The sequence below is a fragment of the Gopherus flavomarginatus genome, chromosome 9 (assembly GCF_025201925.1).
Source record: "Gopherus flavomarginatus isolate rGopFla2 chromosome 9, rGopFla2.mat.asm, whole genome shotgun sequence".
Classification (NCBI taxonomy): Eukaryota; Metazoa; Chordata; order Testudines; family Testudinidae; genus Gopherus; species Gopherus flavomarginatus.
The window spans coordinates 23,212,360-23,224,781 of record NC_066625.1 but is presented as its reverse complement, the minus strand read 5'-3'; the positions used below and the strand labels follow the sequence as shown (position 1 = coordinate 23,224,781).

Genomic DNA, 12,422 nt, shown 5'->3' with positions numbered 1-12,422 from the left:
ATATACTTGTTCCTCTAACACGGAAGAGACACCTCCCACAGCAATCCACTTTGTACTTCAGCTTCACCACCTACATTCTGGTAGATGCTGTGAGCAAATTGGCAAAACCAACCAAACTTCTAACTAGATCTGGTAGATCTTAAATTGCTATGTTATACAGACATGTAATGGAGCCTCTCTCATGGATTAATCTTAACAAAAAGTTTACTTACACTTTGGTGACCTCGGGTTAAGGCACATAGTTCTACATTTTGGGGGAAAATCTTGCTGTTATAAGGATGCACTAAGCCAGCACACATCTAAAAAAATGAGAAACAAAAGCCAGAGATACGAGTTACAATAACCTGTTTATTTTCTGATTATGTCACTATCCGAAGTTACAGGCAAATTCTCACATCAGGTATCACTCACATAGGGATGTTCAGCTTGGTAGCCAAGTGTAAAGGTTTGAACTGATTCATCCAGCCCATTAATCAAAATTTTAGTTTCCAAGAAGTAGTGTTTTTGCTTTTTGTCTACAATAAATGTCTCCTGGAGAAGGAAGCTCTGGGGAATGGGCAGTTTAAAAGGATGTCTGGGACAAAACAAAAACATAAAGATTTTAAGGTAAAACCACAGAAGAAAAAAAAAACAGTTTCTTTCTTCAGCTGAAACTCCTAGACTTTTAACTGCAAATACCTCTAGTGTCAATTATTGAAACAAAGCAAGCCTACATGAAAGGTTGAAAAGTTACAGGGGTAGAGGAAGGATCAAGAAGGAAAAAAATGTTTGAGAATGGTACCTGTATGAATATGCTAGAATGACACATACTGTCAGAGTTTCATGCTAGTTCAGAATGTAAGCTTTTGGGGGCAGGGATTGTCTTTTTTTGTTTTATATTTTTTCAGAACCTAGCGCATTGGGCTCCTGATCCATGACCAGGGCTCCCAGGTATGTGGGAATACAAAGAATAAATAATAATACATAACAATAGCATTACACATTAGCCAGCATTTCTGACAGAAAATTCCTACCCTAGACCACATAACCTACCCAACATCTTCTAGCATTTAAACTAACTGAAATGATGTTGGATTCTATGGGTGTATGAAGGACAGGTGCAGAGCACCTGAATCAGTGCCTCACATTTCTGGGGCGTAGCCGTGTTAGTCTGTATCAGCAAAAACAACGAGGAATCCTTGTGGTGCCTGAGGCCTGGTCTACGCTGGGGAGTGGGGGAGTCGATGTAAGATACACAACTTCAGCTACGGGAATAGCTGAGGTCGACGTATCTTATTTCGACTTACCTCCCTTCCTCACGGCACAAGATCAATGGTCACGGCTCCCCCATCGACTCCGCTTGCGCCTCTTGCCCTGGTGGAGTTCCGGAGTCGATGGGAGCAGGTTCGGGGATCGATATATCGTGTCTAGATGAGACACAATATATCGATGCCTGATAGATTGATCACTACCCACCAATCCGGGGGGTGGGTAGTCTGGACGTACCCTTAGAGACTAACAAATTTATTTGGGCATAAGTTTTTCCAGGCTAGAACCCACTTTATCAGATGCATGGAGTGAAAAATACAGTAAGCAGGTATAAATATACAGCACACGAAAAGATGGGAGTTGCCTTACCAAGTGGGGAGTCAATGCTAACGAGGCCTCAGGTATCACTCACAGAGAGACTTTAATGTATCTTGCAGCTGAAGTGTGTGACTGTCAAAGCCTCCGGGAAGATATGGATGCACAATTCCCATTAATTTCTAATGGGAACTGACCCTCTCTTATCCTTCAGACAATTTTGAAAATCTCAGCTAACAAGTACATTGTTGTACTCCACAGAAACAATACAACTTGCATGGAATTCACTGAACGAATTTAGATGCCCTAGGAAACCGACGTTCAACTAATCCTCAGCCCAGGGTGTCGTTTATTACTTAGCTGCAGCATTTTATAGACTTCTCTGATTAGAGTAAGCTGAAAGCTTAGGACGGAGACATTCACTTTTATAATCTCACACTGGACTAAGTTCATGCACAGCAGGACAGCTGACATCATTCCTCATTTTTCATTTGTGTTCTTTTTCCACTACTTAAACAGCCTCCTATACAAATGTTTGGCAGCTCCTAAGGGATCCTGGGTACTTGTAGCTCCTCCTGACCATCCTGGACATTGAGAATGCTCAACACCTCTCTGGAGCCCACAGACTCAAGCCCTGAATTTCTGTAGAATCCCCGAAATTACTGAAATTTCAGTGATGACACATCAAGGGGCAGATTCTAGAGCTGGCCAGAATCAAGAGACCATAAATTCCTTCCCATGAATAAATGGAACACATTCCCAAACTAAAACAACATGTTTTAGAGGGGATATATTTGACATTAAGGCAGTCGTATTGTTCCCTAGGAAATGGGAGAAAAATAGGCATCTACATGGCTCAAGGAATTGATTATAGGTGTTAGAACCATCACCACCTGAAAGTCTGACCATCTTGTGACTTTTCTGTGGTCTTTGTGAAATGAGCTGATGCTCTCTGTAGAGTTCCTAATGAACAGATGTCCATATTACAAAATTAGCTATTGCGATTAGCACCCTTGTCAATAGTATACCAGAGAATGGATACAAAGACTCAGTCTATGTATTGCAAGGTTAGGCACATAGGCAAAATGGAGACTTCAGTCTTGTCAAGCCCCCCAGCACCTTTCACAGGAGCACTAAAACTCACATTAAAATTTAAGGTAAAACATTCTGTGAAGATATGAAAAAAAGTGACGACACCTGATATGGATGGTTCCACGTTTCTGGTAGAACATCTTATCTTTCTTCAGCTCTTCTATCTGACCCTCAAGCTGCATCACAACTGGCAGACTCTTGTGGTCTGTCCATAGAGCCTTCATGGAGAGGTTAATCTTTTTAGGCTGCAGTCGAAGTAGCAGGAGCATCAGGGTAGCATTGAGAGAGGAGAGTTGAGTAAGATTTGCTGGACCCATGGTGTAGAGGTGGCTAGTCACAAACCACAGAGTGAACCAGGCTGCAGTGAGGTTGTTGTCTTACAGGACAAGCCCATTCCTGTTCCCCATAAAGCCAACAACAAAGCTCCCAATGGCCCAATTCTGATCTTATTTACACCAATTTCAACACTGATATAACTCCAGTGACTTCATTGGAGCTACTCCCAATTTACACCAGTTGAAGTGATGTTAAGATCTGAACCAATGGCTTCAGCAGGATCAGACCTTAAATTAACTGTTTTTAATAAATCAACTGTTATTAATAAATAAATGGTTGTTATTGTTTTTCAGTGGAGATGCTCATCACATTTATGCAGCAAAACATTGGGCAAAAATGAGAGGTGATTGCTACAAAACTTATCACCATTATACAGCAAAGTAACCCAAGAATACCATAAAGTACAAATATTTTTATGTATGATTTTAAAAAAATCAAAGTAAATTTGAAAGTATTGCTTTTATATCATCATAATATTGGAGGCAACAAGGATCAGTCCTGCAAGATGCTGAGCAGCCCTGACTCCATCTGAGCTCGACTCTTCACAAGATCGGGCTTACAATAGTGACTAAATTTAGAACACAGTGTCTTGTAAAAGCAACGCAAGCATGCCTACTGTGTATGTGTCCTAAAACGTGAATGCACAGCAGTTTCAGAATATGCATGCATTCAGTACTGCATAAGATTCTATTTGAAAGCGCCATCAGGTTGCAACAGATTAAAACCTGTTCCTTTCTGTGAAGAGCAAAAGGAGTTACCTTTGTGGAAATACAAACATGAAGTACAAGTGCAAATTACAGGACAGGAGTTGCATTTGTATTTCTGCAGGGACATAATACTCATGTTTTAGATAAATTATTGTATTTTAAGATCTGTTAAGCTAGTTTGATTTGCAAAGCATCTGAGTACCATGAATGGAACAGGGTTGTTTTTTCAAAACATATGGTATCCTGAGCTGGGTCAAAGTATCTTTTAGAGGACAGGCTGTTGATTATCTGCCATGCACCGTAGATACCAAACAAAGTAAATAAAGCTTCAAACAGCATTGTTCTCTGCATATTAAAGGCTAGTTTCTGATATCGGATAAACTAAAGTGCAAGTGGTGGTGCATGAAACCAGTTACTTCTATCTAGAGCTGGGTGAAATGTTTTAACCAAAACTTTTTTTTGGCAAAAACTCCAGATTTGGGCCAAGGAAAACATTTTTGGGGGAATTAATGTTGATTGCCACAAATTGTTACAGTAAAAAAAACCGAAACTCAAAATTCTAAAAAAGTCAACACATTTTGTTTTAATTTTTTTAACTAAACTTTTCAATTTAAAACCACTTCTTTTTGAAATTATCTTCAATTTTAATTTTTAAATTAAAAAAGATCAAAATCAAAACAATCTTCTGTTTGACCCAAAATGAATTTTGGTTTTTGATTCACTGAAAAAATTTGAGATTTTCATTTTTAGGTCTACTGGAAGCAATTTTTCCCCCTCCATATTTCAGAATGGCCAGAAATCCATAATTTGCACAGCAATTTTGTTATCCTACATGCAAGCATGGTACCTGATAGTTCAGAGTATTTAGCAATAGCATCTGCACATATCACACACTCGCATTAAGGTCTAAGTATTTAGGGTTTCACGTTTTCCGTAAGTTTTCTAGGAACACAGCATCCCTTTGCACTCAGTGTGTGCCACTGGTCCCTAAGAGTTGAGAGAAGAACTCAAACTGAAGTACACCATAAAAATGAAGGAGAAAACTAGTAGTGATGATGGATTTCTTTAGCCTACATAAAGTGTTTTTAAAAAAAAAAACAAAAAAAACCCCTCAGTTTTACATTTCAGCATTTCTCATAGCATGCCAACAATTTAAAAGGATAAAAAAAAAAAGCTAACTACCGATATGCATGATTGAAGTCTAATAAATGCATGATGCTCCTCATTTGGATGCACCTGCGAGACGCAGTCCCAGATCCAGAAAAGTTAACATTTATACAACCGTCTTACCCTCTGCAGGTGTAAATAGTCAGCTGACAAATTAAATTCTTGCTTTGTACTCTTTATCTTAAAGCAAAGAAACTTGGCTCGCTCGCTATTCTCCAAATGAATCTCAGTCCTCAAGAGCTGGTTCCACACTGATACTACTTCACTGTAGCTATGCAGAACATTCCTCTCAAGGTGATTGACTGTGGATGCCTGAAAGATAAAGATAAATATTTTGGACCTGTTGAGTTACAGCAGGTAGGATCCTTTTCTTTCTGCAGTATAGCAGAGAAATGAATAGAAGGAGTTTCCTTGGACAGAAAGCTCCGTGACGATTATAATAGCATCTATTAGAGTTAAGTTGCCAGCATTTCCATTGTCAAGACATTAATCTCACTTTCAGGGTGTTACGATTCCCATCAGGAGGTCAATGTCTATCTTTGGTCTTTTTATTTTATGCTCCGTCCAAACAAGGGAGGGATAGATGGCTGGACGTCTTCAAAGAAATTAACAAGTAAGCCAATTTTTTCTTTCCAACAATCCTCAACTGGGTCTAGACCAACAGAGATCTAATGGGGAAAGGGTGGGACGCAAAACAAAGGAACACCCTAAAGTAACCTGCATTGTAGGTTTGTTGCAGCCTGAAAGACATTTCAGCTGATGGTTGCTTTCTCTTAAACCTTGACCCAAAGTTCTAATTCTAAATAATGTATGCTATAAATAGGACTGACTTTTCAAACTGAAAGATCCTGATTCTGATCTCACTTGGACAGGGATACCCAAACTACATCAAAACAAATGGAGTTTCTCCAGGGAAAATCTAGTGTCTAGTGGCAGATGTTAGTTCTGTTGTTTAATGCACAACTGAGAGGTGCTCAGAAACTATAGGGTGATGATCATGGTATTAGAACCTGTATGGACCACAGTTGTGTTAGTGAAATTAGAATCAGTTCTAGAATCAGTAGACTTGGTGTCCTTGGTTAAAATCTGTTCTGAATGTCAAATATTGGAAGTGCTGCACATCCAGTGGCCCAAAAACTTTGAAGAAAGGTGGGCCATAGGCTGGATTAGTGGCAGGGGGGAACTCCATCCCCCAAATACTTTGTGCAGAGAGGGATGAATGTCACCCTCAGGAGAGATGTGCTGCATATGCATCCACAGCTAGCATGCACCACATGTTTCAGAACTGGTTAGGAGGTATCGACTATGCTTGCATTACAAGGTAGGGGACAGAGAGGCCTAACAAGATGCCAGGGTGAGGATGAACAGCACATTATACAAATCCAGGAAACCAATGAACATATGCATTTCAAGCCGCTATCTGGTAGATTCACACACAAAGATCACTGCATGCTGTGTGCTGAGAATTGCTGTATAACTACTGCTGTATGATATCCATCCATGCTGGGCTTTACGAAAGGAAGCAATGAGTTACTAACCCGCAGGTAGGTAGTAGTTGGTGTATAGATGTGAATTTTCCCCTCTTTTTCATTGCCTTTGTCTTTACAAAACATTTCCACCACCAAGTTCTTGATGGAAAGGGCTTTCCCAGCTGTTAGCTCCATTGTAGACAGATAAGCAGATCGCTCAGGTTGGTGTAGTTTGTGAGCCACATATAGATATAGCCACGGGGTATCCATGTTTAATGTACCTGAAAGCAAATGAACAGGTTGTAGTAAAGCTGGTTGAAATGTTAGGTCTTGTGCTACGTGACTTCTAAACTTGCAACACAATTGTTGGTATACTGCAAAGGTCTTTGGACTATGATCTTATGAACCATATGTGCTGCACTACTGAAGGCCCATTAATGATGGGACAAAATGTTGCCTACTGGTTACACGGCAAAGGCCCTGGATTCCACTGAATGATCTGCCACCATGTGCACAATCTTTATTCACACAGTAAGTGATTCTGGAGCCTTTATGCACATATTAGTCCCATGAAAGCCAACAGGACTGCACATATAAAGGCAGAAGGTGAATTTTGAACAAGCTTTATAGGGACAGCTCTTTTCAGGACTCTGTCAATTATTATTGTTTATAATTAGATGTTATGACCTTGAAATTTTATCTAAAGATTCATCAGATTAATGCCATTCACAGCTTGTGATATGTTCAGGTAAATCACAGATAAATATTGCCATATCAAATGACATTTATGACCAGACACTGCAAACCTTCAAAAGAAAACATCAAAAAGTATCTTGTTAGGGATCAAATTAAACTCTGGTGCAATTCAACTGAAGTCAAAGGAAATACCGCTGGGTGAACTTGGTTCTTTACATCAGACTACTCAATTTGCAACAAAATGTCTATGTGTGCGCATACAAATGAGTTGGTACAGATCGACTTTGGCTCTTAATATAGCTCTTAAGGGCCAGTACACAGATTGAGCTAAATACTACCCAAATACTACACAACACATAATCTCACTGAAGTCAATGGAGTGTAAGTTGGGGTGGAATTTGACCCAGTTTGTTTGATCAAGAAATATCAGAAAATAGATTTTTTTTTTTTACAGACAACAACGAAGTAGGTAAATCAATATAACTCCCACTTCCCAAGCAACTCTGGAAAGGCAAGATATAGAATATAATAATAAAGGCCTAGTTCTTGTTCTCCTTACTAAAACAAAATTTCCTTGACATAAATGTGTGGTTTTAAACACTCATACACAAAGCTATTGATACACACACACTGAAATGAATTACTATAGATAAGTGTTTGACTTATAGCCTGAGATACCCTTAATACTGGGTCTGACGAAGTGGGTATTCACCCACGAAAGCTCATGCTCCAATACGTCTGTTAGTCTATAAGGTGCCACAGGACTCTTTGTCACTTTTTACAGATCCAGACTAACACTGCTACCCCTCTGATACTTGACACCTTGATATTCAAGTCACTGTCACCTCGTATTTTTTCCTTTCTTTAACATCAATAACGTAGATCCAGTCAGTATCTGCTAGGGCAAACAATTCAAAATATGGCTCCTTTGAGAACAAATAATCTCTTAATGTATTTAATCTATATCTGGAGATATCTGCCTCTAGAAAGCATCTCACCATTACCTTACAGAATAACTCTCTATGACTAATTCATAAAAATACTAGGAGCACCTTTATGACTGCTTTTCAAGTCAGAGGTTGGAAATTTTTAGTGGTACTTCACCTTCCCACTTCCTAAGGTAATTTCTGGATGTATCTTTCCACTGCAGTCCTGCCACAAATGGCATGCGGTCATTATACTGCACCTTAAAGTTGGTGCTAACCTCCGAATGGCCCTGAGAGGTACGTGAGTGCTGCAGCTGAGTTCTGTAATTCACCTGCTTTTCTGGGACTTGCATGGTAAACTGGAAAACAACAATGAATTCTGATTAAAATTATCTCTCATCATCTGGACCATCAAGACCAACAGAACATGCACTTGTGTTTAGAATCAGCTAGGTCAAGTGGTTCTGCTTTGCACATTTGTAATTTCATTTTATAGCTGTTCAAAAGTCCTTAGACCTGTTACAGATATTTTATGTATGGCATCTTTATATACAGTTAATTATGCATTTACAGCCTGATCCAAAGCCCACTGAAGTTGATGGAAAAACTCCCATTGACTTCAGTTCGCTTTGGATCAGCTCCTTAGTCATTTTAAAAAAGTCATGATAATAATTTCATGTCATTTGGTGCTGGTGTCTCAGGTAAAATCTAGGCTGCTAGCAGGAGGTCACTGCTAAAACAATATTGAAATATACAATATACTTTAGGATAGTTCAGATATAGGCTACATGGAAAGGTCACCATCTATTCTAAAACAACAGTGTTTGTTTTCATGTGCAGCTACTGCCTGAGAAGATTTGTAAAATCCGTGCCCATGCAATGGCGTGTACCTTGCCATTGTGGTCCACTGCCAGAGGCTCTGTGGTCCTACTACACCTCCACCCAGGAAAGGAGGCCTGCCTAGAGAGGCTGCACAGAAGCAGCGAATCAGAGCCCAGCAGGCTCAGATAAAAGGAGCTGCAGATCATTAGCAGATAATTCCTGGCTGGGACCAGAGGAGCAAGGCAGAGTGCTCCTCTCTGGCCAGTGGTGCTTGAGGGATAATCAAAGTTTGGTTATGGCTGAATTTGCTTCAGCTGGGATGGGGAGGACCTGAGAACTGTAACTCTGAAGTATGGGGTGAAAAGAAAAGGGCCAGGTGGGAAAAGGCCCAGGGAAATAGCAGCAATAAATTGAAATGAGTGGGATGTAGCTGCTGTTTATAAGGCCTCTGGGTTGGAATCTGTAGCTGTAGGCAGGCCTGGGTTACCCCATTGACAAAGTGGTGTAAACCCCAAGAAGGGGACAAGGCTTGTTTGCACGCCTGAATGAAGGTCTAAATGTAAAGGCCCCAGAGCAAAGTTTGAAGAGCCCGGTGAAGGCAGATAGATGGTTTTATTGGACTTTTGCTACCACAGAAGGGGTTTCTTCTGAACTTTGTGACTTGGTTGGCGGGTTGAGACACACAAGGCCTCAGGCCACTGAAGCTCTGTCAAGCGAAGCTGAGAACCTAGGGGGCGCTAGGAGCAGGAAAAGGACTAGAGTACTGCATGCAGCAGCAAGAGGCACTGAAGAGGCGAGTGTTTCCTGTTACAGTCTCCCTAAGAACTAAGATAGAAGTTTATAGGCATAGTTTCTGTAAAGATCCATTACAAATCCAGATAGGACAGGAGTAACAGGAATTGCCATATGGTTCATTATTCTATCTCTTGCAGCACTCAATACTGCATGCTTCAAAGGAAGGCACAAACTTACCATAATGCATGTAATTATTCTCTACTATGTTACTGGGGAAACATTCTTCTGATCCCACAGTTTATGTCTGGAGGAATCAGGAGAGACAGTTTTGTAATATAAACTAGCTATTGTAATTCTACAAGAAGACTTCTATCTAAATACTATATGCTCTGGGTCCCTTCTTGTGTTTGATTACTAACATTACAGATACCACTGCAGCATCTTGTGAACAAGGTAAGCTATATTAGGACTGGCAAATCAGTTTGCATAAGCCAACCTAAAACTTCACGAAACTCAAACCAAATCAAGCTTGAACTTTTTTTTGAGGTTTGAAAAAAGTCCAACTAATGAGTTTTCTTGATGTTTGCTTTAATTTTCATGCATCTTTGAACTTCTTGGTCTCCAGTGGATCTGAACTTTTTCCACACATCTAGATATGTGGTTCATCTAATCCACACACCGTAATTTTACCTTTAAAACTCTTAATAGGCCAGGTATACTAAACACTAAGTAAGGGGCATCCCTTAATGTAGAGGCATGAGTAATGTCCCACAACCCACATCAAATAATAAGATATCACATGAATGAAATACAAAGTTTTCAAGTAATATTTGTGTAAGAATTCAGTCACTGTCACATAACATTCTGACTGCACAATGAACAACATTTGGTGAGATGGTATCTCTCAAAACAAGCATGCTTCAGAAAAATGCCTATGCAAACAATGGAGCCATCTCACTCAGATTATTCTTGACGTGTATTCTGTCAGTTTGCTTTAATGAAAAAAAATTTCTATGGGGCTAAAACCGTTGAGAGAGAGCGGGCTGGACTCTATTCCCTGTGCTCCAAGAGAATTGTTTAGTAAGTTCCACTTACTGCATGCAAATTGTTTGCACAGGAGTAAGTGAGGGAACATTTTGAACTGCAAAAATTATATTATTAGTGATGGTTGAGATGATAAGAATTCAGCTTGACTCTCAGATCCCAGGTTGAGTTTGCTAAGCTAGTAGTTAGAGAAAACCTCTTTTACTTCCAAACTGAATGTATTTGACCTTGATGTCACTGAAAGACGAACATGGCTGACCACTACACCATAATCACTTTTTCAGAGCACAAGCACAAGTTATGCCTCATTTCATTTTTTTTTTAATACAGTTTGCCCTTTACTTCCTGGCAACGCAGGTGCTATCCAACAGCAGGTGCTATTACCTCCATGAAGTAGTTGACCTGAGATGGACTTGAACTATTTTTAAATGTCTGGCTGACCAGTAGCTTCCTCTTGTTGTTGATTTCATCCCAGTGTTTGCCATAGTTGACTTCCAGATGGGAGTAGAGCCGAGATGTACTCACTTCGTGCAGCAAATGAACCTGCAGAAACAATACACCATTTCCCTGTGACATCCTTTCTCCCCTTATGGATGGTGCTGTGCATATACAGAAAGTTAGTAGATCTGCCTACAGAAATACCCCTTTGTAGCAGGCAAGTGATAGTAAAAAGTTACATCACAGCTAATGCTCAATATTTAAACTAGACAGCATTATATGTTATTAAGCTTCAGCTCTGCCTCCTAACAATTCAGAGAACAGGGAGTTTTGAAGATGTTAATCAGCTGAAGGTTAGTTAGTGTCCAAAGGACATCACAAACTGAACCTGAAAAGTGTTACAAATCCAGGTAAAAGAGTCTAATTTCTGGACATGTAAGTATGATGAAACCATGACTTGGATTGTCTTTGTATGCTTAAGAGGATTCCCGGATTGCTGACTACAGAAAATACAATGAAATCACATATTAATATGTAAACACTGGGATTAAAAAGCATATGCAAAAATATTCCACAGAAATTATATGAATGCATATATAAGAATTGAAGTCTCTGGAATTACTCTGGATTTACACAGCTGTAACAGAGAGCAGAAACTGGTGACTTATTTTTGATTCCCTAGGCCATAGTAGGTAAACAAGTTATAAGCTAAAACAAGAGGAAAAAAAGATTGTCCCCAAACTGACCTCTGAGCTATCCCTGTGTGTGAAACCCTACACTGCTAATATATTGCAGCATATTGAACTCTCTACCTTGTGGTTATAGGATGGAGTCTGTGTACAGTGAAGCTCATGTCCCATATCCAATTTGTATGCTTCATTTGAGCTGGTCTCCACTTTAATTTTCTGTCCTGCATTACATTCATGCCGAAAATTTTTCGCATCTCCTGTTTGAGTCAACATACACACATATGGAAATGCTTTAGCTTTTCAAAAGTGGAAGATTCAACTCATACAGAATAAACTAGCAATATAACCCTAAGTCTGCATTATAGTTTTAATTTCATGTAATCATAACAGGTTCTTCACAGAAATATAATTTGTTTTATCCTAAGAATCTTGAGGTAAGAACACTCTTATGGTATCAATGAGCATGTATTTAGGGATGATGGGTTTGTGTTTTCTACATGAGAACTTGCCTCTGAAAATGAAAACGTTAATTAACAAGCTAATAACCAGATGATAAAGAAGTATACACTTCGTTCATTTAAATGGGCTGACAGTTTGCAATCAGTAATATCCTTATCTAAATCCTCTTCTAACTGAAACCAAAGGTTCCCAGCTACTGGTATGTATTACCAGTAACAGCACTTCAATCTTTTAATCCAGGTGTCCCATGCTCTTCCGATGGGGCCCAGAGGTGTAGCT

The 12,422-nt window shown here is 39.5% G+C and overlaps 1 protein-coding gene across 2 annotated transcripts in view; it reads right to left on the bottom strand.

Moving 5' to 3' along the window:
• The window catches only part of LOC127057570 (uncharacterized), a 188,997-nt gene that overhangs the window by 86,331 nt on the left and 90,244 nt on the right, over positions 1 to 12,422 (bottom strand). For both annotated transcript variants that reach the window (XM_050966400.1, XM_050966401.1), the window contains exons 26-33: positions 11,808 to 11,941; positions 10,942 to 11,100; positions 8,135 to 8,315; positions 6,404 to 6,615; positions 4,989 to 5,177; positions 2,761 to 2,900; positions 412 to 574; positions 213 to 299 (exon numbers count right to left, since the gene is read on the bottom strand). In XM_050966400.1, the coding sequence (XP_050822357.1) occupies positions 213 to 299; positions 412 to 574; positions 2,761 to 2,900; positions 4,989 to 5,177; positions 6,404 to 6,615; positions 8,135 to 8,315; positions 10,942 to 11,100; positions 11,808 to 11,941 (1,265 nt within the window). The remainder of the gene's footprint in view (positions 1 to 212; positions 300 to 411; positions 575 to 2,760; positions 2,901 to 4,988; positions 5,178 to 6,403; positions 6,616 to 8,134; positions 8,316 to 10,941; positions 11,101 to 11,807; positions 11,942 to 12,422) is intronic.